Source organism: Bradysia coprophila, assembly GCF_014529535.1.
Source record: "Bradysia coprophila strain Holo2 chromosome IV unlocalized genomic scaffold, BU_Bcop_v1 contig_81, whole genome shotgun sequence".
In the NCBI taxonomy this organism is placed as follows: Eukaryota; Metazoa; Arthropoda; class Insecta; order Diptera; family Sciaridae; genus Bradysia; species Bradysia coprophila.
Window position 1 is genome coordinate 1564500 of NW_023503375.1, and position 26263 is coordinate 1590762.

Sequence of the window (26263 nt, forward strand, 5' to 3'; positions counted from 1 at the left end):
AGTTGACGTAAAACGAGGAAATTATAAGGAATTTTTCTATACAAATTGTATTGCCAATCGACTTATAAATCGAATGTTTTACGTCAAATTATAATAATAAGTAAAAATCGCAATTTTCTTATCATTCCACGCGCTTTCTCAGAAGGAAGTTTACGTTAAACATACATGATGTTTTACAGCACTCATCGAATCGTTTTATATCGATGGAATAATCCATATACCTAAACAATAATAGAAATTATGCTTTTAAAAGACATTACGTGTTAAGAACGAAGATTTGCGATTGCTACCATTCAAAGAAACGCTAAGCTCCATCGGAGAAATTTAAAATCGTGATATTTAGTTGAATTATGCCCTAAACTTATTTTGTTGTCCAGCCGATGAAAACAGTCGGCGGCTGGCGGCGGCTGATGTCATATTTTTGTATCGGCGGCGGCACTCGGCACTCGGCGCCGGCTGAACTCGGCGGCGCACACCTCTACCTTCGACCGAGACCGCTATGTGTACTGTGCATGTAAATTAAAATTTTAGATCAATTTAAAATTTGTGTTTATTTGAAAGGAACACTCGCAATTTCTAGAATGCACAGATTTCATAATAATTTTATTGAAGCTGTAAGAATGATGTTAATAGATTCCACTGTTCATATGAGCAGTTAGGTCTTGTCTGACACTTGAAAATAGTACTATATAAGTTTACTCTATAAAGTATTTCTCTTCTTGTCTGATATTCACACTGATCGAACGTTTATTATGTCATCTGTGGTTACAACAAATTTTACTTTAACTACGTTTACGGTGCAATAGGCCTACAGTCAAAGTAGGGCGACAGACGCACTAGGGTCACGTACGCAATAGATATACGGGTTCGTACGGGGCTCCACGCTCCGATTGATCTGAGCTCGTTTGTGATATGCAGCCACCTCAGAATGATTAGAAAGAAATTATGTGATTCCTTATATTTTTGAGTTCCAACGTTTCCACACATTTTGAACTTAATACTAGCGTCATCTGTTCGACGCTGATTCACCGAAACAGATCTTTATGTCCACAACGATTCGGCACCAAATTCAAAATTTCTTGACAAATTTTTTTAACCAATAAATAGTATAAAATCAGACGTATCTCTAATCGAGGAAAATTGAAAATAATATTTCCGATTTTTTCGACATCAACAAATGGACGCTAAAAATCTAACAATGATCATTTAATCATTTGACATGTCTGAAATAGTTATTTATCTACCAAGGTAGGTATGAAGGTATTTTTTCGCACTAGATGTCGATTGTCGACCCGAGGCGAAGCCGAGGTCGACAAGACGTCGTGTGCGAAAAAATACCGGCATACCTACCGTGGTAGATACAACGTTTTTCGCAATTTCGGGCCATAATCACCTTTTTAACGCAAAACATGTCCTACATTTTGTTCCAAAATTCTTGTGTATACAGAAATTCATTTGAACGATCAAGAAGGCTGCATTATAATACACATTGCAATGTGATGTAAAGAGACGCGTTGAATAAAATCGAGTAGTCAATGCTTAGTATATACGCTTCAACAATACGTTCGGTATAATTGTGTGACTCTATAGCCGAATGGCTATAGTCGATGGCTATAGTCGCTGCTTTGTGTTCAAAAACCTTTTGGTGTCGGGGGTTCGATTTCTGGTCAATGCAAGATTTTTATTTATAAAAATTTAGCCTTCGTTGAAGGTAATAGGTTCTTTAGCGTGCGAAAAAAAGTTAATATCGCACTGTGTCCAGAAATACAGTGAAATAAATACCTTCAGAACGACATTAAATGGATGCATGGAAAGGTGATGATTATAGACCGGAATTGCGAAAAGTTACAAAATGTACAAGGCAGTGTCAATGTAAAAATTGCGCATACGCATGCATGTGTGTATTTATTGTATTTTTCTACTAAACTAAAGTAACAGAATGTGGCTTCGATATGAAGTAAATTGTTTTGATGACTGTGACTACAACTAATTGGTTAATATTTTGATGGACAAAATGTCGAAATAATTATAAATCATCAAAAGTTGTGTTGTGTTGTCAATACCCTTACAAATCAATGTACAACACCTTGATGCATGACGTGAATGTTGTTTTTTTCTTTATAATTTCTTTCATTTGATTTATTTATTGTGCAATTGTCAATCAATCGTGTAGTCTTTGAAAGAAAATTTTCGATGTTTGAATTTTGGATTCCTTTTTATAACTGTGCCATAAATTTTTATGGTAACATTTTTGTAAATCTTCTAGTTCAAATAAAATCGCAAGCAGAAAATGCAAATCAACATTCTTTACATTCGTTAAAATAATTAAAATACTTTCACGAAAATTTGTTTCGTTTCATTTCAAATATGTTCAATTGTAAGAGTTACAATTGTAACGTGAAATGTACTATACCCTCCATGATGAGCACTCTGAAAATTGGGGAATGCATTCAATACATTGTTGTTTTTTTTGTTGACATTTTGACATTCGTATCATAGTTTAGAAATTTTTCGATTCTCTAGTGGTGTTTCCAAAAGTAATGCTTTTTGTGCATTTAAATTATTTCAAAGTTATTTAAATTTTGTTGTGTTATCGTACAACTTTCAATTGTTCAGTTGTGAATATTTTTTTATTAAATTAAGTGGTGTAAGTAGCACGAAATCACGAAATTTCTACCTGGTGAAAAGTGTTTTCATACTTCCGACTTACGCAAGCATTATCTCGCTTCCTTCCAGAGTTTTACGAGAAATTTGAAATTAATAGAAGTGTTGAACTATTTCAAAAAAAAAGGGTTAAAATTTTATGAAGGTTCAGTAAGATCTTAAGATCATAAAATCTAATTTAATTTTTGATCATCACTCAAATCTACCGATTTGGCTTTGTTTAAGGTTTGATTGCTCCGAAACAAATTTTCTTCTTTGATTTTATCGATTTTATACTATTTATTGGTTTAAAAAAAATTGTCAAGAAATTTAGAATTTGGTGCGGAATCGTTGTGGACATAAAGTTCTGTTTCGGTGAATCAGCGTCGAACAGATGACGCTAGTACTAAGTTCAAAATGTGTGGAAACGTTGGAACTCAAAAATATAAGGAATCACATAATTTCTTTCTAATCATTCTGAGGTGGCTGTAGGACTAAGTTTTTGGCGGTGAAATAAATTTCATTCAATCATATAACGGTACGTTTTTACATATTTTCTGTTAATGCTGTTATATCAAATTTCGGAAATTACCATTATCGGCAGCAAAATGTAATGGTGCCATCTGATCCGCGTCCTCAAAGTTTACATTGGCTCCCTTCTGAATCAATAGCTCAACAATCTTGGCATTTCCTGTTTGTTTTTGAATGAAACAAGAAGTTAACCGATCGTAACATTGATAATAATAGGTTGTGTTTAATAATAGGTTAACATTAATAATCTTGTGCAAGTTAAAAAAAAACTCTAGATTACCATGTCTTACTGCGGAATGCAATGGGACCTTTTTCTTTTTATTAGCAAGGTTTGGATCTACTCCGTTATTCAGCAAAACCTCAGCAAAATCGTATCTCTCACCATCTAAACGATGAAAATAATAATTTCATTTATCACTACTTTATACATTAACTATAAACGACGCGACGGACGAGAATAAAAATGCAATTAATTTTATACGAAATTTTGCAGACTTCAAAAGAAGACCGGACACTTCCTTTCAAAATCCAATAAAAAACACCTTCTTGATCAACTGACTAAAAAACCTACCAACTACTTACCTTCTCCAACGACAATAGCTAAAATTGAATCTCCTGCTTTGTCTTGGGCATTGACTTGAGCTCCATTTTGAATCAACAAATTTGCGACAGGCACCGAATCTAAAAACATTTAGTTTAGTTTTTATAAATAAAAAATTTTCGGTGGATTTAATAGATGAATATTTGCTTCCATGTTTGTTACCATTTATAGCTGCGAAAAATAGAGGCGTCCGTTTATCATTGTCCAAAGCATTTACATTTGCTCCAGCCTTAATCAAAATGTCTGCAATCTTGTCAAAACCTAGAAACGTAGTCAGTTTTGTACTACCATCAACACAAAAATAAAACACTTTGTCTTACCACAACTAGCAGCCACGTGCAATGCTGTCATTCCTTTGTTATTCGAAATACTGACATCAGCTCCATTATTCACAAGCATTTCAACGATTTTGTCATTACCTTAAATATATCATACGAGAATGAAGAAATGAAAATGGTTTTAAAACCAGTTTCTTGACTTAATGAACGTGCACTTTACCTGTATCAGCAGCAACCTGTAGGGGAGATATTTTTTTAACGTTCAAAGCATTTACATCCGATCCATTTCTGATCAAATAATCCACCACTTTCTCACCTACAAGCAAAGGGTTAGAAAAAGACTTAAAGTCAAGAGAAAGTGGAAAAATATTTTACTTAATACGGAAGCAAGGTGTAATTGGCTATTTCCATCATCACGTTTATTGACGCTGTCATCGCTATAGATACGAAAAAACAAGTTTATTTCCCCATCACCGTCTGAAAATCAAATGTCATGTTTGTTGCAATAAATAAATAATTTCATTAATCACTATTTTATACATTAACTATAAACGACGGACGAGAATAAAAATGTAATTAGTTTTATACTAAATATTGCAGACTTTTTAAGTGTTCAAAAGAAGACAAACGGACACTTCCCTTAAAAATCCAAATCCAAATAAAACACCTTCTTGATCAACCGACAAAGAAACCTACCAACTACCTACCTTCTCCATCGACAAGAGCTAAACTTGAATCTCCATCTTTGTCTTGGGCATTAACTTGAGCTCGTTGAATCAACAAATTTGCGACAGGCACCGAATCTTAAAACATTTAGTTTGGTTTTTATAATTAATAATTTTCGGTAGTTTTGATATATTGATATTTGTTTCAGATATACCATTTTTAGGTGTGAAAAATAGAGGCGTCAATGTATCATTGACATTTACATTTGCTCCAGCCTTATTCAAAATGTCTGCAATCTTGTCAAAACCTAGAAACGTAGTCAGTTTTATACTAGCATCAACACAAAAAAAACACTTTTCCTTACCACGCCGAGCCGCCAAGTGCAATGCAGTCAGTCCATTGTTATTCAAAATACTGGCATCAGCTCCATTATTAATAAGCATTTCAACGATTCTGTCATTACCTTAAGTATATCATAAGAGAATGAAGAAATGAAAATCGTTTTAATATTACAAGCTAGGTTTGTAGCCCGAGCCGAAGGCCAGGGCTATAATCCCACAAGTCAAAATACAAATTTCCCAACTAGCATGTATAATGTTTTGTTGCCTGCTCCCTGCGAAAATTGAACCGTACATGTCAATCTTCCCCCTGCGAAAATGTTTCAGTACATGGTGGTAGATTTGGGCATATTTTTTTCGTTTTTGTCCCCTGCGAAAGTTTCATTTTACATTAAAGGCCAATGGTGTTTCAACTTCTTGTTGCACATGGAAATGAAAACTATTTTTGTTGATTTATTATTGATGACCATAAATTATTGTACAATGATTGTGGCTTGAATTTAATGTGTAAACATAGCTAACGCCGACCCGTAGGAAACACCTATTCGTATCAAAAGCCTTTACTGTGAAACTCTTCTTTTCTTTTACTTCATTCTCTACTGAAAAGCTATTCGCGCTTTAAAATCACTTGCATTATCCACTTTTTGCCTTGTTATCATATACAAATAAATTGCCGGAGGCAATATAGACAGCCCCGTACGAAGTCAAATTTCATAAATTCATATTTAAACAGCTATATACCGCTATATTTACCTATATTTTCCTATAAATAAACATTTCACAGATGAATATGCTATTATATAGCTCTATATGCCTGTATATAGCTCAATATAGGTGAATATAGATATATATAGATGTCCATATCTGGAATGCCTGAAACACCCCACACACATAACAAATTATTTCCATGTTAACTGTCTAAGTACCATTTTTCCCACTTTATATCACTTTTATTAAAATCCAATATGGCCACCGGCAGCCATTTTGTTAGGAGACCGGAAGTTTTATCGACGCTTTACATTCGTTAATACCTTTCAAACAAAAAAAAAAATCATGAAATTCGGTCAAAATTTACTCGAGATATTGACAAAATACTCCACGTTCACTGTACAGCCGAGTAGCCAGATAAGAGCTCACTCCAAGAGACCTAGCTCACGCTCAGCAGAACATAATTTCATAAACTTTTTTTTCCCTGATTGGTACGGTCAATACCTATCTAATAAAGCTAAAACAGACGAAATATGTTCAAATGTGGCCGACCTACAAGCTAAAACTGCTTGCCGCCCTGTACCTGTTTCACACCAAGGGATCTAACTCACGAGTCGGTCATCCGATTTCCATAAACTTTTTTTTTGTCGATCGGTATTGTAAATACCTTTTATTTGACGTATCACTGACAAGTGTAACGTTTAAATGTCCGGAGATATATTCGAAAAACACTTAGGCACTTATTGGGCTTCAGCTCCGGAGAGGTCGCTCCGAAATCACCCATCTTCGAACTTAGCCTGTCTTTTGACATTACTAAACGAGGAAAAAAAGAATTTTAGAAATCGGATATGTTTTACTCAAGTTAGAGAACGGACAGACAGACAGACAGACAGACGGACTTTTTTTTCACTGATTTGGCATCTCTAGACAACCACAATAGGTTTCCCTTAACTCAGGGAGTCCAATTCGACGTGTTACAAACGTATGCGTAAACCTATAAGACCCCAGTACTTCGTACGGGTCTAATAACATGAGAAAATACATTCAAAGTTTTAAAAAACTAATTTTAAAACACAAAACTGAAAGTGTCGACCATTTTATTGTAGCAATGTTTTCGATATTTTTGATAAGCACTTACAGTCAAACCATTTTGTGTTTTTGTAACTTTATTTCACAAAACGCTAGATGATTTTGCATACATTAAACGTATTCACTTCACATCACGGCAAAATTTATGACCAAAACAAAAAAAATAAACAATTTTGTTGGATCCAAATTTATTGTAAAGGCAGGGTAAATTAAAATGATCGATTAAGAAGATTTTTAGCGAATCGTGATTTGAAAACAAGTATAGAACTAAATAACAAGCTTTCGATCGACTTGTATAATATATCATTCTCACTGTTTTTTCAATGTATTGAGCTTGCGCATGCACGTTTGTACTTCGACGTTGAGCTTATGCGGTGGACATTGGAAATGTTGAAACTTTGAATTACAAATGTAATATAAACAGTTCAAATGGGCGGTATGTAAGACTATGCTGGCTTTCAAATCTGAATACACTCAGAGTCGATCATTTTATTTTGCTTCTACTTTAGATGAAAACTACGACAAACAATTCAATGTCAACACGACACCAACACAATAGCTATTATTGTAGTTACAGAAAACAGTATGAATGTATATATTTTCAGGATCGCTGTTTTTTGTCGACGTGTGACAAGATTTAGGCGGTATGCTAGATCGTTTTTCAATTATTTATCGCGACAACAAATTCGTTAAGTTTTCTAAGTTTTTGCTTGCGTGAAACGGGCTACGATTTCATTTGTATTCTGAAGTATTTGTTTTTTAGTTTTTATTGGGGAATTTTCGCAGGGGGCAGGCAACAAAGCAGTATACATTGGGCCCTGCTTAGTAATTCATTAACTCTGGATCAATTTGTGAACTCGCGAACTCACGCGTGTGTGTTTAAGCGCATTGGTGTGAGCAAGGCTGTATACTTTGGGGAGGTCACGCAGACCGCCATTTTATTAGATACGCGGGAACACACCACTTCTGATGACTTTACATATACAAAAAATTCACCACATCATCAAGACGACGAGAATCATCAGAGTAGGTGAATTTTTGTATGAAATCGGCCATTTTATCATCAACTGTAGTGTGTAACCCGCGTATCTGTATCTGCGTGACCTCCCCAAAGTATACAGCCTTGGGTGTGAGTTCCGCTCGTATCACAAATTGATCCATCATGTAATGAATGACTTTCGCAGGGCCCAATTTAATCTACTATAACTCGCTAAGAACACCTGAAACGAATTTTTACGTTAGTGTCCGTGAAAGAAAACGATTTCCGGGGGGCACAGCGAGTGAAATAAGTGTCTTGGCTTAATAAACTTCCAGTCTACCTGCATCAGCAGCAAAATGTAAGGGAGATAAATTTCCATTGTCCAAAGCATTTACATTTGCTCCAGCCTTAATCAAAATGTCTGCAATCTTGTCAGAACCTATAACCGTAGTCAGTTTTATACTAGCAACAACACAAAAATAAAACACTTTTCTTACCACGACGAGCAGCCAAGTGCAATGCAGTCATTCCTTCGTTATTCGAAATACTGACATCAGCTCCATTATTAACAAGCATTTCAACGATTTTGTCAGTACCTTAAGTATATCATACGAGAATGACGAAATAAAAATCGTTTTAAAACAAGTTTCTTGACTTAATAAACGTGCAGTTTACCTGTATCAGCAGCAACCTGTAGGGGAGATATTTTTTTAACGTTCAAAGCATTTACATCCGATCCATTTCTGATCAAATAATCCACCACTTTCTCACCTACGAGCAAAGGGTTAGAAAAAGTCTTTAAGTCAAGTGAAAGTGGAAAAATAATTTACTTAATGAGGCAGCACGGTGTAATTGGCTATTTCCACCTTCATTGTTGATTTCACCACTGAATATTTGAAGGAACAAGTTTATTTCCCCATCAACGCCTGAAAATCGTTTGTTGCAATAAATAAATAAAATTAATAGAAATGGCAATCGAGCCAATTCGTGCAGCCGCGAAAGGTTGAAAAAAGCTTATGTTTTATGAGTGCTAAAAACGAATTTCTTTTAGGAAATAAAATAAAAGAATCGAAAAACCTCGGCGAAATGTTTTATCTTTAAATTGTAAAATCTTTCATTTGAATATTATCTAAAAAAGTGCATATTATCTGTCTAGAACGATAATCTCGAGCTTATCCCTCTAGGGAGTTTTTGTTTATCTTGATATATCTGTTCTCGACAGATAAAATATGATATGCACCTATTGTCAGACTGTTATTTTGACGTGTAGGCATTATGACCCACGCCTTCGGCTAGGGCAATAATGTTCTACACGTCAAAATACCAATCTTGGCAACAGGTGTATAATATATATTATCTCCTTCGGTTTTCCATTACGACACCTCGTTTAATTTTCTTTTTACGAGGATCACCTATGTGGCAAAAATGTTCAGGATAACAGCATTATGACGAGGTGCTTAAAAATTCATTAGAATTACTTTTCAATTTACATCTTACAGAAAAGGCCTGGATCGAATCATCTTTATCCATTAAGAAAGGTGATATCGGACTACGACATGCTTCAGATATAGCTCTACCTTGTTTTCTTTCATCAATGTACAATGTCTCTACTTTGCTAAATCAATTGTTACACGAAACTTACCAACAAGATGATTTGGTAAAAGTTGAGGCTGAAGAACAGTGGTGTCAGAGGTTCGGAGAGTTACCTGAGGAGTCGTTTACGCCCTTTACAGAGTGCATGGGAAAATGTTTAATAATCCAAAAATTGGAAGCAATACATTCATAGCCGAATGAGAAAATTGACAAGGCCCTAATTAGCAAATTCATCCGAAGAATCGGGTGCTTGGCTTCAAGCTTTACCATCACCGCAACTTGGTACACAATTAAACAACGACGAATTTAGAGCAGGCCTCTCACTCTAAATTTGGACTCCTTATTAAGGAATTAAGGAGGTTTTAGCACAAAAATAAGGAGAAATAAGGAAATTGTTAGTTGAAGTTAAGGAAAAATGAGGAGAAATTTTTCGATAAAAATCGAAATTATTCTAAGATACAGCAATTAGCATTAGAAGTCCGCCTCAACTTTAAAATAAAACTCATTATTGTTTATTTTGACATATCGTTTTTGTAAAGTTGTATCGTAAAATTCACTTTTATCACGATGAAAATTTGAATATTTTGGGCGCGTTTAAGTCTTGAATTAGATTCTTAGCAAAAATTATCTTTACCAATTATCACTGTACGTGCGCTTAAAAATTCAAAATAAAACGCATCACTGTTTATTTTGACGTACCTATCGTTTTTGTAGGGTGTCAGGTTTCAATCAGTTTTCGATGCGACAAAATTTTTGAATTCGTGAATTCTTGCTTGACCCCACCCTCAAATTTAAAAACTTGCTGGATTAGATTTTGATCTCGTTAACTGCCGAAGCTGTTGTTTGTTATCCCGTTCGAATTTCGAAAAAAAAATAACAAATTGGTACAACTTCTAGTCAATAAATTGGTGAAAGTATAAAAGTATAAATTTGAAAGAAGTAAGTGCAAATAAGGCTAAAACCTTGAATTGTTTGAATTGTCTGAGACAATGTTAAGGGTGATTTACATGTTAAATCAAACAGTTCTACTCGAGACTCTCGAGTCGAGCCGAGAGGCGGCGTGGAACCACAAAAATATATGTTAAACTAGTCATGTTGAAACGATCAAGAGTTACGACACCACGTTTTTATTAGAGTCCTTTGTGTTAAATATTTAAAAAAAATAATCTTAATTTTGATTTCCGTCGATGAAATTTGCGAAAAATAAGGAAAATAAGGATTTTTTAATAAAATAAGGAGGAATAAGGAGTTTTTTATAAAGATAAGGAAATAAGGAGGTGTGAGAGGCCTGATTTAGAGTAGCTATCGCCTTACGTCTCAGCTCGCCAATAGAATAGCCCCAAAAATGTGTATGTGGAACACAAGTAGACAAATAAGGTAGGCATGGTTTATCTTGCTCCAAAGCTTCAGGAACACTACCACGACACGAACCACCAGGATGTTCAAGACGCGACGTGAAGAAACCTGAAGGCTTATACCCTGGGCCAAAGAAAAATCACTGTTATGGGACTAAACTTGTGCTGATACTTTTGCATCGAACATTTTATATAAATCGAACATCAAAAGAATTAGGTTGGGCAGCAAAACACACGAAAGAAAAAAGTATACGAACAATACGTGGATTTGCGAGAGCAATTTAGTTTCATTCCAGTCGCCACATAGACGTCCGGTGTGTTTGGCAAAGAAGCAATTAAACTAAATCACGCCGTAAGTGCGGTCGCAATTCAAAATAGAAAGTGCGGAGATCTTTCTCACGTAGCGTCATTTTCATACAGGGAAGCGTTGAAATGTATTTTTTGGTTCACTTTTTCATCGAATTAAAATTCAAATTTTAGGCACACTTACAGCGTGAATACAAGCAATTGGAAGCAAGATCACTGAAGTTACTCATGAGAAAAGAGCAATGAGTTTTATGTTCCAACGATTAGCAATCTCAATTCAGCGTGGAAATGTTGCATCGATTCTTGGTACAATTCCACCTTCTAAGAACTTGTCAGAATTATTGTTGAATTTGAGAATTCATATTTCGACTTTTATTTTATCCGCTGTGTAGAATCTCATATTCTAACAATTATCCCAGGTGAAAATGAAAGTCTCAAAAGTTCGAAAAACGTAGTCTCACGATCTCAAATCTATTGTCTTTTGAGACGTGAGACTACGTTTTTCAAACCTTTGAGACTTTAATTTTCACCCGGGATTTTTTTAATAAATACAATCGGTAAATTCTGCGGTTGTGCATAGTTAACAACAGCTGGTTTTCGATCAGCTGTTGATGAGGAAACATTTCGGATCACAAGGGACGAAAATAAATAAATTCAACCGAGTCCAGGGGGCCTCAGCCGCCTGGTAAAAGAAAAATTCATTGGTTATTTGTGTACCTGTTTTCGACGATTGATTTTAGGCAATTTCGCGGATTGTAGGCCGAACGAAGTGAGGCTTACAAGCGAAAATGCCTTAAATCAACCGTCCCAAACAGGTGCACATGTAAGTTTTCATGCAGAGGGCTGGAAACCCGAGAAAATTCGAAAAATTGCCCTCATTTTCGGCCCCGAAGCATGAAAAAATTATTGGAAATGTTCTTTTCTATCACAACAATCACAGCGACCACAACGACACAAGAAGGAACACATGTTGTTACTGTCATTTACTTGCGCATCTCCGTTTGAGAGCCGAAAGTACTTTCGCTACTCTGTTGTTGCTGTCATTTACTTTCGCATTCGCAACTTCGTTTGGGGTGGGCGAAAGTATTTTCGCACCTCTTGTGATGTCGTGGCTTACTGAGAGTTGAATTTTTAAACTTTCGCATCTCATTCGGGAAGCGAAATAGCCATTTTCATGCTTCGGGCCGGAAATTAGTGCAAATTTTTAAAATAAATCTTTAAATTTCACAACTGTAATAGGTTTAAGCATTATCAAAATATAATAAAATGGCGTCACACTAAATCGAATCATTTCCGAAATATGATTTCAAAAATGATGTCATTTCGATTAAAATGTCACTTTCAGTAAAGTGAGCAAATGGGCAGCCAAATTGATCGAAATAATAAAATAAATTTTTGATAATTTAAACGATTTCAGCCTTTATTCACGCCGTAAGTCTGCCTAAAATTTGAATTTTAAGTGAACGATTCGATGAAAAAGTGAACCAAAAAATACATTTCAACGCTTCACTGTATGAAAATGACGCTACGTTAAAAAGACCTCCGCACTTTCCATTTTGAATTTCGACCGCACTTACAGCGTGAATTATACAGGCAGGGTAAATTGAAATGAAGATTATGAAGACGGACAGACGGACAGACGGCCCAAATTTTTATTGCGGATTCGTCATCTATGAACATAGGCAAACACTTTGCCCTTACCGTCTGCTTCGAATTCCATCAATTACACACGGCATCGTAATCCTATAAGCCCTTTCGTACTTCGTACGGGGCTAAAAAAGTCATATCTTATTCAATTCTATGTATCTCTCACTATTCATTTTTTCTTTGAAATGACTTCTTCTACTCTATCAAAACCGACAAATCAGACCATGAGTACAGACTACAATTAGAATTTCTGTAGAAAGTAGAAAGCAATGACAAGAATTTGTCGACACAACCTTAACAATTTTAACTCCTAGAATATTGTTTCATCGCAGGGGTATACGTTATGCAATGCTATTTGGTTATTGACTGGCTCACACTAGTACAAGGCTATGTAAACTCTAATACTGTGCCTTATGTACCGTTTGTTGAGAGCGAGGTTAAGTCGACTGCTGGCTATGGTATGAGGCTAGCGATGAGGTCGGAAACCCACAGGAAAGCCGTACACATTTATGAATCTAAAGGATACGACCAAAGGATTCCATAGAAATACGACTAGACCTGGATTGAACGCCCGGACAGGCTAGCCTTGCGAAATGTGAGGCTGGACAAAGTCAATAACGAGCGGACTGTGAGTGTGAGTTACAGACTATGTGATTGTTAATAACCAGGGCTGTGATTAATGCGTTTAAGGGTTAGGCGATGAGGACCCAGAGTCTGCTTCGAGATTTTAATGATGACAGGGTAGTACAAAGGATTCACTGATCTGTGTGCATCGATCAGTAATGGTCGGCCCTAACTGCTGAAATCTAAGAATTTAAAACTCCTAGAATACTTAGTATACGTATATGGGTTATGGTCAAGTTAGTTGAGTTACAAGTCTCGTACATATTGAAGCATTCAGTGAATTAGGTTGGCTATGTTTTGCGGTAACAATGAGTCTATTATTTTTCTTCATATTTGCATGCTAACGTGAATTTGAAGATGTAGACTACGGGCCTAGTCAACAGCTTCCGCTGAGTGCTTCATAATATACGCTATTTCTAACTAACTTGAGAATGTCCCATATATTTATGTTTCCATTTCTATGCTGAGATTTTTGGGATATTCACTTACACTTTGTTCCATAACTTTTCTAAAAGGTATCTAAAGATGTCAAAGGAGAAGAAGAGCGATAATGCTCCCGATTCATGAAAAAAGTCCAAACTAAAAAAGCATTTGAGTCACCATTCCTGACGTAATTTCAGTGAAAACTTTATTCACATTAAGAATGGTGACTCAAATGCCTGTTGCACGGCCGTGACATTATAAAAAAAGGTTTTACTTTCATTCTGTTAATCGGGAACATGATTCTTCACTCCTTTTCCATTGAGGTTTCCATTTAAGTTAAGTTATAGAACAAAGCATAAGTGAATGAATCCGAAAATATAAGAGTAGTTGATTTTTGTTATCACAAACAGACCCCACATCCAGGAACGTTTCTAGTGGCCTAGAACTACGAAACAGACTTAAAAATTTCTCAGCAATACAGTGGGTTCTTTTTGAGTTCGGAACATATTTGAGTTTTTTTAGAGTTTAAAAATTCATCGATGTTACCAGTCAATTAAGTGGTTCCAGGTTTTAATATTTTGGTACAAAATTTGAAAATCGTTTAGCTAATTCAAATTTCACGAAAACGTATCATAGACTGGAAAGAATTTAATTGAATGGGAACATCGATGACTTTTAAAACTCTGATTACTCTAAAATTGTGCTTTTTAAAGATGAACACACTGTATAACTCAAAATAACTATAGGTCATTTCTGGAAAAGATAAAACAATTTCATCATTTGTGATCTTGCGTTAGCTCGAGATTGTAAAAAATCTTGGTTGTGCTAACTTCACCCACATAGAAAATCAGACCTAGGCGATGGCACGCTAAAACTCAGCCAGACCCATTTTTCTCTTCATTATATCTTCTATAATAGATTAAGGATCGGAAAGAAAACAAACACAAAATCGAGTGATGGGTGTTCAATTTAAGACTTGGGGAAAGTACACTCAGACTCGCAGATTTCCGAATTTTAATTTTTCGCTGGTTGGTCCATTTAATGCTCGTAGTTCATATCGTGACGAGCTATTAATAAATGGAAAGGTGATCATTTGCTACAAGGTTAGCAAAATCGCTTCAAGAGCTCTAGAAGAAAATCTAAGATTTTGTTAATCTTTATCTAAGATTTTGTCATCCTAACAATTTGTCCTACAAAGAGCCGATATAAAACCGCAAGCTCAAATAAATTGGAATAGGTCTCGTTACATCTTAATGTCATCATTGTATGAAATTTAAATTTTTGTCACCGTTCACCCTTGTAGAAAAAGTTCTAAATTTCCATTGTAAAAAATTTGCCTGCGGCGCTAAAGTATTCAATTTTATGTCACACATTTATCGTCTGTTGATATTCAGAATACTCGATGCTATTATTGATGCGACGGTATGCCGTAGTTAACAGGAACATCTGTGTCTGTTGAAATTTTAACTGACCATCGTTCTGCGCTTTCTAAGAGGCTTTGCAATGAAAATTTTTGTGTGTTTCAATTTTATGGTTTTAGACTTTTTTCCAAATGTATGGCAGGTGGAATATTGGTTTCTTCGGCAAAGTTTCAGAGTTTTAGGAGTAGAATACGGGCGAAATGACCAAAATTGGAAAATTGTTTCAATTTTATGGTTTTAGACTTTTTTCGAAATGTATGGCTGATGGAGAATTGTTGTCTTCGGCAAAGTCTCAGAGTTTTGGGAGTGGAATACGGGCGGAATGACCAAAATTGGAAAAGTGTTTCAATTTTATGGTTTTAAACTTTTTTCGAAACGTATGGCAGGTGGAATATTGGTTTCTTCGGCAAAGTCTCAGAGTTTTGGGAGTAGAATACGGGCGGAATGACCAAAATTGAAAACGTGTTTCAATTTTATGGTTTTAGACTTTTTTCGAAATGTATGGCAGGTGGAATATTGGTTTCTTCGGCAAAGTCTCAGAGTTTTGGGAGCAGAATACGGGTGGAATGACTAAAATTGGAAAAGTGTTTCAATTTTATGGTTTTAGACTTTTTTCGAAATGTATGGCTGATGGAGAATTGTTGTCTTCGGCAAAGTCTCAGAGTTTTGGGAGTGGAATACGGGCGAAATGACCAAAATTAGAAAAGTGTTTCAATTTTATGGTTTTAGAATTTTTTCGAAATGTATGGCAGGTGGAATACTTGTTTCTTCGGCAAAGTCTCTGACTAATTAGTTGTACTACCTTTTCATAACTTTTTCGTTTATCATTATTTTCAGCTTATAGCTACACTTTCAAGAACACGTTTTATCTGGAAAATTGTATGTGCAATATTCGTAAATCATTTTACATTATTTATGCACAGCAATTCAACTGATTTTTTTTCATTATCATTCATCGTTTGGTGCGTAAAGTAAGTAAGAGGCACGGTGCATTGATCTTATTTTATTCACGGTTCGATTTTAGTCAACAATTCAGTCGGTCACACGTTTTTCCACTAGTTTTTCTACATCTATGATAATTAGCACCGTATTGTCTTAATGCCAATTCAACAAAGTTTTATCCATCAATTTCACTTTTATTGTAAGATACTGTTGTCGACCCTAACTCCTATCAAGAGACCTAACAAAACATAAGAAACCTAACTTCGACAACAGCGGCAAACAAAACTAGTGAAATTGATCAATAAAATGTTGATTTACGAGTTGGCAATAAGTTAGAAAAATATGACAATTCACAAAGTATTAACAATTTTCAGCACAAATATTCTTCAAATTTCATTGTTTCACATAGTGACATCGTATGAAACTTAGACGAATTATATATAGACTGGAAATTACGAACAAAATTACGTAAAAATTGTGTCCCCGACATGAAAAACGAAATATTTGATAGTCTGAGAATTGGTGGGCAAAATTGGTGGGCAAATTAGCGCGAAGGTTTCGAAATTCTTTGCTACACAAATCTTTTGAATTAAAAAAATAATAAAATATTGGAACGATTACCTTGGGGATGAGGTTGGAACCTTTCAGAGATGGGCGTGTACTCTAAGAAGAGTAATTTATTTCAATGGATTAAAATATTTGCAAAAAGTTTCCGTGAAAAATATTTTCGAATTAGCACAATTTTTACACAATTCATGAAAAACACTTGAAAGTTGAGAAGTTTTTTCTTCTCCTAATATAAGTTACACTCGAAAAAATGCGTCTACACAATATTTTCACAGTAAGTAAATTAAAGATAAATTGTCCCGACTGACGATTATTGAAAATTGAAAATGCATTAGTTGCTCAACCGTTTTATGACGAATTAGTGAAAGAGATTTCTTCAACTTATTGGTTGCATAACGGTTAATTGACGAATAAGTTTTTGGCAAAAATTATCTATTCACTTATTCGTTTAGCGGTTGTACCACTAATTCGTTAAAAATTGAATGATAACGAATTAGTTGTGAAACGGTTATATAACGAATAAGTTATTTTGAGCATAAATTATTCGTTACATAACCGTTGGACAACGAAAAAGTTTGCAACGAATAAGTCATTTTCCAACAGCGGTTATGAAATGCTACTTGGCAATGGCCTAACGTTATTTCGGTTGATGAGAAAAAAGTTAAAACATGTGCCAACGGAAAGATTTTAGTGAAAAGAGGAAGAAAACAACAATATGACGGAGATGAAATTGTGACAACTGAAATGCAGAAAATGATTGGCCAGGATTGCTGTTATGTTACCGCCAGCAATACTAAGAACAATCCGGCACCGTTTTTGCATAAATTTTAGGAAAAATAAAAAAAATATTGTTTTTATCGTACCATTTTCTACACACTAGAAGGTCGACGAATCTGCAACCCGGTGAAACTTTACTTCGAGTCTATATTCGTTAAAAACCCTTTAAAAAGAGCTACGACACGACTATATTGCTTTCCAGTCACAAATTTTAGAGAGCTTTAAATCCAAAAAATTTATGAAAAACTCATGGTGGGAGCACGTTTTGAAATTTTTCATCGGTGAGTCAATTTTTTTTTAAATTTTAAAGTATGAAAAATTGAAGCCACGCTCTCTACGAGTAATTATCATATACACGCAGAGCCTAAAATAACATACATCGTTGGGGGAAAAGTGCACCAGACGCCCTCTGAGGTGCTCCAACGCCTTTTCCTGTCCTCCGGCGGAGGACGCCTCTTATTTTCTGTCAAAAAATATTTAGAAAAATAATTCAAAAGAAATATTTGTGAGACCAGAAAAAAATGAAAACCATTATGATTGCTTATTTCAAATCAATTGCTTTTAAATTGTTGCACTACCTGGGCAATTGACAATCAGAAATATTCAGTGCAAAGTGTGAGAAAAATACAAACTACGATTCAAATGAAAAAGACCACAGACCATGCATATTAGATAACACCGATTGTAGATAACACGGATAATTAATGATTGGGGTTTCTACCTCGCTTTAATATCAAAACTGCGCTCACCCTTACATTTTCACACTCGAAACTTGCAATATCTGACGGTAGTCTCTAAAACTAAAACTCTCAATGCGAGTTGAAACAAAAATTTCTTCGGTTGAAAATTACTCGAGTTATGGTGTCGACGAGATACAAGATCTTTTGAAAATAATGGATCCATTCACGAACTTATCCTGTAGATAATTCTTGCACTTCTACTTCAGGAGCTCGGTAATAGAAGATCAGTTTAGATTTATTCATGTTACCGTGTAGAAATAAGTTTAAATATATTCTACATTTGTCGTAGATTTTTGAAAACCTACTATACATTCTTACAGTAGTAAATACACGAAATTCTGAGTATCCGACTGACACTTCATTTCGTAAAATTGTTGTTTCCATTAGCTTTATAACACAATGATCCATTGGATACCATACCATCATCTATTATTCTTCATTATTTTCATTACCGAAATTTAATAGTGGTGCAAAATTTTCGCTCGCTCCGCTCGCAGTTCTTTCTTTTCTGATCTTAAATAAATGATATTTTTTGATTTCCAACCTCCACAAGATTCCTTATGTTAGTCCCTGTCTCTAGCTTCACTTTTCTTAGTGTTATTGTCAGTGTTTTATGACTGTGAGGCAAACAGGAATTTGAGTCGCTCGACCGACGTTTACAGGGCATTAAAGTCGTGGTGCTATGGTAAATGGAAGGCATACACTCTGAAAGAAATGTGACTTTGCTATTTCAGAACCGAAACCTCAGTGTATGGGAAAATATTCTTTTTTTAAACATATACTCCATTTCCGTTAAATGTATGCGCCTTTTCCGTTTAGAAAATGCGCCTTTTAGCGAAAAGTGCACCCCAGTCGAAAATCCTTACTTTAGGCTCTGTATACACGTAACCATTTTTTTTCTACATAGTCGACAGAACTAATCTCACTATGGCTTTGTGACCAAAAAAAACGGCTTTCAGAGGGAGCTTCGAACTTCTTTTTTTTTTTTGCTATTTTCGTGATCAGGGGACCATTGTGTGTCGAACCCGAGGTCGAACCTACCCGCAGGCCTTAAAAACAAAGACTGATTCTTTTGAAAAACAGCTAACCGAAATCGGACGCATTTTCCAGTGGACTTTTTTATATGTGCCTACTATATGTGACACTGAAATATGTGCAGTTGAAGTTTTCAACCGAAGACTTACGCTGTTCTTAATGAAATTTCTCGAGGTAAACAAAACGTACATGGTTGTGTGGGGTATCATTTGAAAGGTGATTTAATGTGTTTTTGGGCCAAATAGGGTCTTATGAAGTTTGGATGTATCTATGATGAAATATGTACATCTTAACATGTCAACTTCTATTTCATCGTAGATGCATCAAAACCACATAAGACCCTACTTGGCCCAAAATCACATTAAATTACCTGTCACATGAACGACCATTAGTACATTACTATGCAAGGGAAGTAAAGTGATATCTCGTATCCAGATGAGAAAAAGTATCCGAGGGCGGGAGGCCGAGGTACTTTTACTCATCGTGATACGAGATATCACTTTATTTTCCGTGTGTAGTACGACGTTTAACTTTAACTGCACATATTTCAGTGTCGATGAATTTTAAACACAATAAGTCCCTATTCGGCACAATAGTACATGTGATTACCTTTCTAATGACACCCCACACGACCCTGTACAGCTCGTATACCCGGACAAATTTTGGTAAGAAAAGTGCAAGTTTTCGGTTTTTGATCACCACCAGTCACACAAACTTCGAAGAATTTTTTTGAAAGTGGTTTTGGCTTCTAGGGACGAATACCTTTCAAGGCACATATAAAAAAGTCCACTGGAAAATGCGTCCGATTTCGGTTGGCTGTTTTTCAAAAGAATCCTCAAAATATTTTTGGCAAAACGCTACACCCTAATGTAAAATACTGTTAAATAATATATTCTAAACGCTTATGACTTTAAAAAAAAAAGGTGATAATGCACGCAGACTTAACAACACAGCAAAATTGTTTATCAGTTTTCGACTTACCACCATTTCTATCAAATGGTCTGTATTCTGTAAATAAACAATAAGAAAAGAAAATTTCATCATTTGGTTGACTTTGCATAATTGTCGTCAGCTTTACCTGCCAAAACACTGGTCCATAGTATGCCAACAACGCAGAGAATAAATGACGCTCTCTTCATATTGGTACAGAATTATTGCAATCGACCAATTTAGAGGAATTAAACTGATGTGATTTAGTGATTTGCTTCCAGCTTATGAATATTACTCAAAAGTGTTTGTACTACCGTTGTCCACTTTTACTTGAATGAAGTAATAAAGGTTTCGCAGTCAATTTATGTAGCGAATGTTGGAGATTAGAGAAATGTGTTCGTGTCGTTCACGTAACCCAAATACTGATTAAAAGTTTAGAAAATTAGCGCAATCAGGAATGTCTTCTTCGTGAGGTTATCGGGTGAGACAAAAAATTCTGATACCATGAAATGAATGATGAGCTTCTTAACGTTAAACTATTGCGTCTTTCGAAATTCGGCCACTTTTTAATCATTTTCTCAATAAATTATATGAATAACATCGCGATCCATTTGACGTGAGCGTTGCGCATTGTTTGTTCTTATGGAACCATTATGTTGTGACGAATTGCACCACAAACAACTTGGATTGAGAACCACGAAAATTTTTTAAGAAAGTATTTGGTTTCCGTCAAAAGAAATAACAGACCTCGATGATCCAACTCAGCTTAGTATGACTCATTCCTCTACGTTACACAAATGTTTGTTTAAACTACTAAATATCAAAAGCGACGATTTACTTCAATGAGGAACATATCCTTATTCGACTGTTTTGATTTTCTTGATTAATTTCGAAGATAACGAACAGACTGCTACAGATTTTTTTAAAACTTCCCGCCTTTTTTTAAATTACTGACATTGCTTTTCAAGAAAAATTAAAATTTTCAAGCCGTTTTACTGTTGGAATTAAAACAAAGTAAAAGTCATCTAAACGTCACGTAAGTAAACGGTTAGATAACCGAATGCAAAACGGACAACTGTGAGACCACCTTAAGGATAGAAAGTTGAAAAGTTTAGTTTTCGTTTGAATTTTATTGATTCGAGACGAAACCGGCTTTTCATTTCTGTCACTAGTTGCTTTCACACAACTACGTATGCGAAAAATATTCGCCACAACAACACCAAATTTCGAATTCTTCTGTTATGGCAACCCTTAATTTCATTCATACAATCAAAAGAGAAGAAGAAGAAGAATCAAATGAGCAATTTCGCATCGGCTTTTTATTACTGCGACCTATCAAATGGACATTGATTTGCGTGTATTTATTTAAGCCACACACGTTTTCAGAAAAACTCACGTCCCGATTAAGTGATGAATATATGCAATATAAGTTACACAAGTATATTATGGATTACAGAGCTACATTATGCACCGTGGACACATGTTATAGCTAGGATCTGCATATTGTGGCTGTGTACTCTATATAATAGCTGTGTAACGCATATTTGACGTATGACAAATATAGCTGTGTGCTGCATATCAGAAAATGTATGAGACCACGAATTCAAGTTATGATTCGTACTGACGCTTGGTCGGACTCAATGTTAATCTATAAACAAAAACTGTTATAAAATATCTTGGCTGATTGTAATGAAGCTTGATCATCAGGTTATAGTAATCCGTACAAACACAGACGAATGAAAATATCAGAAATTTTACTGCGTTAGAAACGAATTAATTTAATTAGCAAAGTCGTAAAAATCAAACTCGTCATTTCACAGAAAAATAAAACTAATTAGCGATTCGCGTGGTTACAATTCACTTTCTTTCAGAACCTAAAACAATCCTTGTAGTGACAACTCACAAAAGTAAAATATAAAAACTACAGACTTGAATAAGGCTGTGTGCCACATTATATAGCTGTAGAATTTATATTGCCGTACCAACGCTTGAAATAAAAGCGTGTTGAAGCACAAGAAAAGTTAGCACATCAGCAGCACAGGTGACGGTCGGATTCTCAGCACGGAAAATCCGTGAATTTCGATAAAGGCTGTGTAACTTATAATACAGCTGTAGTTTTTATAATATAGCTGCAAGACTTATAAAAATATAGCTACTAAACGCATATTCTGTTAATGTTGGTTATTTTCATGCAATATGAGTTACACAACTATATTATGGATTACAGAGCTACATTATGCACCGTGGACACATTTTATAGCTAGGATCTGCATATTGTGGCTGTGTACTCTATATCATAGCTGTGTAACACATATTTGACGTATGAAAAATATAGCTGTGTGCTGCATATGAGAAAATGTATGGGACCAATGCTGGTCGGACTCAATGTTAATATACAAACAAAAACTGTTCTAAAATATCTTGGCTGATTGTAATGAAGCTTGATGATCAGGTTATAGTAATACCTTTTCAATTCAGTCAGAATCCGTAGTAACACAGACGAATGAGAATATCAGAAATTTCACTGCAATTAAATTCGTGATTCTTCGCGCGGTTTCAATTCACTTTCTTTCAGAACCTGGAACCAGGCCCGGACTGGCCATACGGTGAATTCGGGGGATTCCCGATGGGCCTTTTGGATTTTTGTATGATAATTTTTAATTTGTGGGCCTTTTTAAATTGAGTTGCATGGTGCCCCCGATGGGCTTTTTCGAGCCAGTACGGTACTGCCTAGAACAATTCACAAAAGACTACAGACTTGAATTAGGCTGTGTGCCACATAATATAGCTGTAGGATTTATATTGCCGTAGCAACGCTTCGAAATAAGAACATGTTAGAGCACAAGCAAAATTAGCACATCAGCAACGTAGGTGACGGTCGGATTCTCAGATTAAGCATCAATCGGTGCGGTTAGTACTTAGATGGGTGACCGCAAAATTCATGAAAGTTTATGAAAACAAATTTTATTTCTCGTGATAGATTTGAAATGCGTCTCACAGCTATAATATAAATTACACAACTATTTTAACTACAGTCTTGGCAATATGCATTTCACAGCTATATGCCAAAAAATGGGGGTGCTAAGTCCACTTATAGCTCTCACACGCATATCAGGATTTTCCGTGAGGTTAAGCATCATTCGGCGCAGCTAGTACTTGGATGGGTGACCGCAAAATTCATGAAAGTTTATGAAAACAAATTTTATTTCTCGTGATAGATTTGAAATGCGTCTCACAGCTATAATATAGATTACACAACTATTTTAACTACAGTCTTCGCAATATCCATTTCACAGCTATATGCCAAAAAATGGGGGTGCTAAGTCCACTTATAGCTCTCACACGTATATTGGGATTTTCCGTGTGAGTGAGTAATTAATACTAGGTTTTTGTGATAACGTGAAAAACGTGAAAATTACAGTGGGTAGGAAATAGTAACTTTCTGTTGAGTTCGTTCTAAGAGAGAAAGGAGAAAACAAAAAAAAATCATTTTTCGAATCAATAAAGTTAACGGTTGAGTTTTTGATTTTCCCGGCCTGAACTTACTAGTCACTTCAGACTACGTTTTCATTGCACGTATAGAAGTAAAATTAAGACGTTGTTAGTTTTGTCCAATACAAACATTTAGAACTTTTGTCTTCTGCCTTAAAACTATATACTTTTGGTCAGGGGCGCAGTTTCTAAAAAAACGATATAGAAAGGGATAGAGGCCTTTTACTTAAAAATTTAAACTCGTCATTTCATCTGAATATAGCAACTTCTCTTGCAGTAACAACGTCAAGTAACGTTGTTGATAACTTTGTGTTTAGGTGTGAAATTATGGTCGAATACTAATCTCTAAAAGATACAAATTGTACCCTACTGATACATCAAAAAAGTCGGTACGATTGGCCCTCATAGCAATTTCACCTCTAAAAATAGACGATTTGTGCGATAGACACGCGATCACTGTCCGAAAAACTAATGGTATGGGATAATAAGCTATACGAGGTATATATTTATATTTACACTTCCTTAGTTATTAATTTCGCGCTATGACATCAATTATTCGAAGGTTAGTGCGGAAATCGTAACCCCCTAAAACTGAAGTCGCTCTGGGTAATTCGTAAACTTTTGATAGTAAAATTTAGCTTTTATTCTTCCTGGAAAGCAGTAGATTGATACCTTACCCGATGTGATCCGATCGCAAAAATTGTGATATGTACTAACATTTTTGCTCTTAAGGCGAAGGTGGAAGGTAGACATAGAATTATGACAGACATACATTTTTTTAATTTTTTTTGTGAGCCTGAAGGATAGTTTATGTTTTAATTTTTATGAGTTTACTACTCAATAAGAAATTGTCAATATTTGAAATTACGAAGTATCTCACCCGTTTCCTACAACTGGAGGATGGTTGCTTCAGCATTCTTGTGTCTTAAATTTAAAAAAAATCGTTGCGTGACATTCAAAAAATTGGCATTACAACTCAAGCTGATCGAAATTTCATGAAAAATCCCCTCGCTTTTCATGTATTACAAACTTTTGAACTTGTGTCACATGTCACATATACGTATTGTAAGTCTATTTTTTTCATAAGGGCATTGCCCACCCTGAAGTTTGCCTCTAGCTACGGCCCTGAGACTGTCGAACAGTATTCGAGATGGTTTCTGACTAGTGAACAAAACAGCAGGCGCAAGATTAATTGATGCGAGAAATACTTTGTCATCAAAGATTACTCCCACGTCCTTCTTCGTTTCAACTCTTTTCACGACATGGTCATCGATGACGTATTCAAAGATTATCTTGTTCGGGCTGTGAGTAGTTGACATCACTGCGCACTTGTCCGCGTTCAGATGTATATTGTTTTAGCTACACCAGTCAACCACCTTCGATATATCATCTTGGAGCAATTGGCAATCGTAGACGCTACTTATAGACTTGTGCAGCTTTAGATCGTCTGCGAATGCTGAACATGAAGAGAGAGACGTTAGCAAATCATTTCTGAAAATAATAAAAAGAAGTTGTCCAACTATGAAACCTTGCGGAATCCCTGATGTCGGAGCAATTCTTGCAGACTTAGATTGACCAATTACAACACCAATTAGATTGACCGATTACGAAGATACGTTGAGAACCATTGGACCATCTTACGTGAAACACCGATGGACTCTAATTTCTTCAGTAAAATACAGTGGTCAACCTTGTCAAATGCTTTCGCAAAGTCCGTGAAGTTATTCTGAACAGACTCAACCTCATCGCTGTGACTCTGGTAATACGGCGACCGTTACAGACGCATACTCAATGTCCGACCTAACGTGTGCGCGAAATACACACTCTTGAGCGCTTCGACGTTTCGAAAGTCACGACAAACTCTCTTCACAAAACCAAGCATCGAGTACGCTTTAGCGACCATAAGCTCTATTATATGCCTGACGAAAGACAAATCCTCCATGAACGTGACGCCAAAATCTCGAATCTCTGTTACTCTTTCCAGCACGCACTCACCAATCACATAATGAAATCGAATCGGGTTGCGGATACGGAGGAACGACATAGTTAGACACTTTTCGATACTCAGCACGAGATAGTTCCTTCTGCACCACCGATCAATCGCAGACAGATCATGTTGAAGAGCTAAACAATCTCTGAGAGATTTCACCTCGCGATACACCTTCAGGTCAAAGGCATACAAAGAGACTTGATGACGACGAACTGTGATGCTCTAACTGATCATGTCCGGAGCGTTAGCGGAGGACTTGACGCAGTCTAACTTCCAAAGAAAGAACGAAGAAAATTTTTTGAGACGCGACAACTATATATAGGCGAGAATTTAAGTTTCTTTCCTTTGGCCTGTATCACCACAAATCCTATTCTATCTTATTCGCGCTTCAAATACGAGCAAAACGAACTATCACTCGACTATGTAACTTTAAAATTGCCGGAGATACATCGTTTTGAAGTTGGTCATTTTGATAGAAAATGCACCAAATTAACGTTTTCCAAACAATCAAAATCTTTCAACTTACTCTGTATTAGGGGTGGTCGATTTTTTGGGATCGGAAATGGACCCCTCCAGAAAAAATTCTAG

General features: G+C 35.6%; 1 protein-coding gene and 1 long non-coding RNA gene across 6 annotated transcripts in view; one reads left to right on the forward strand and one right to left on the reverse strand.

Annotated features, from left to right (window-relative positions):
• The window catches only part of LOC119072205 (serine/threonine-protein phosphatase 6 regulatory ankyrin repeat subunit B-like), a 149812-nt gene extending 129296 nt beyond the window's left edge, over positions 1-20516 (reverse strand). For all 5 annotated transcript variants that reach the window (XM_037177375.1, XM_037177378.1, XM_037177374.1 and 2 more), the window contains exons 1-16: positions 20342-20516; positions 20245-20271; positions 8664-8759; positions 8509-8604; positions 8331-8429; positions 8174-8272; positions 5084-5182; positions 4934-5026; positions 4761-4856; positions 4429-4530; positions 4274-4369; positions 4096-4194; positions 3938-4036; positions 3757-3855; positions 3455-3559; positions 3236-3334 (exon numbers count right to left, since the gene is read on the reverse strand). In XM_037177375.1, the coding sequence (XP_037033270.1) occupies positions 3236-3334; positions 3455-3559; positions 3757-3855; positions 3938-4036; positions 4096-4194; positions 4274-4369; positions 4429-4530; positions 4761-4856; positions 4934-5026; positions 5084-5182; positions 8174-8272; positions 8331-8429; positions 8509-8604; positions 8664-8759; positions 20245-20271; positions 20342-20402 (1465 nt within the window). In that variant the 5' untranslated portion in view covers positions 20403-20516. The remainder of the gene's footprint in view (positions 1-3235; positions 3335-3454; positions 3560-3756; positions 3856-3937; positions 4037-4095; positions 4195-4273; positions 4370-4428; positions 4531-4760; positions 4857-4933; positions 5027-5083; positions 5183-8173; positions 8273-8330; positions 8430-8508; positions 8605-8663; positions 8760-20244; positions 20272-20341) is intronic.
• LOC119072223 lies at positions 7362-9100 on the forward strand. The gene is made up of 3 exons (XR_005086813.1): positions 7362-7759; positions 8642-8646; positions 9084-9100. It is a non-coding gene; the product is annotated as an uncharacterized LOC119072223 (long non-coding RNA).
• Positions 20517-26263: the final 5747 nt, after the last annotated feature.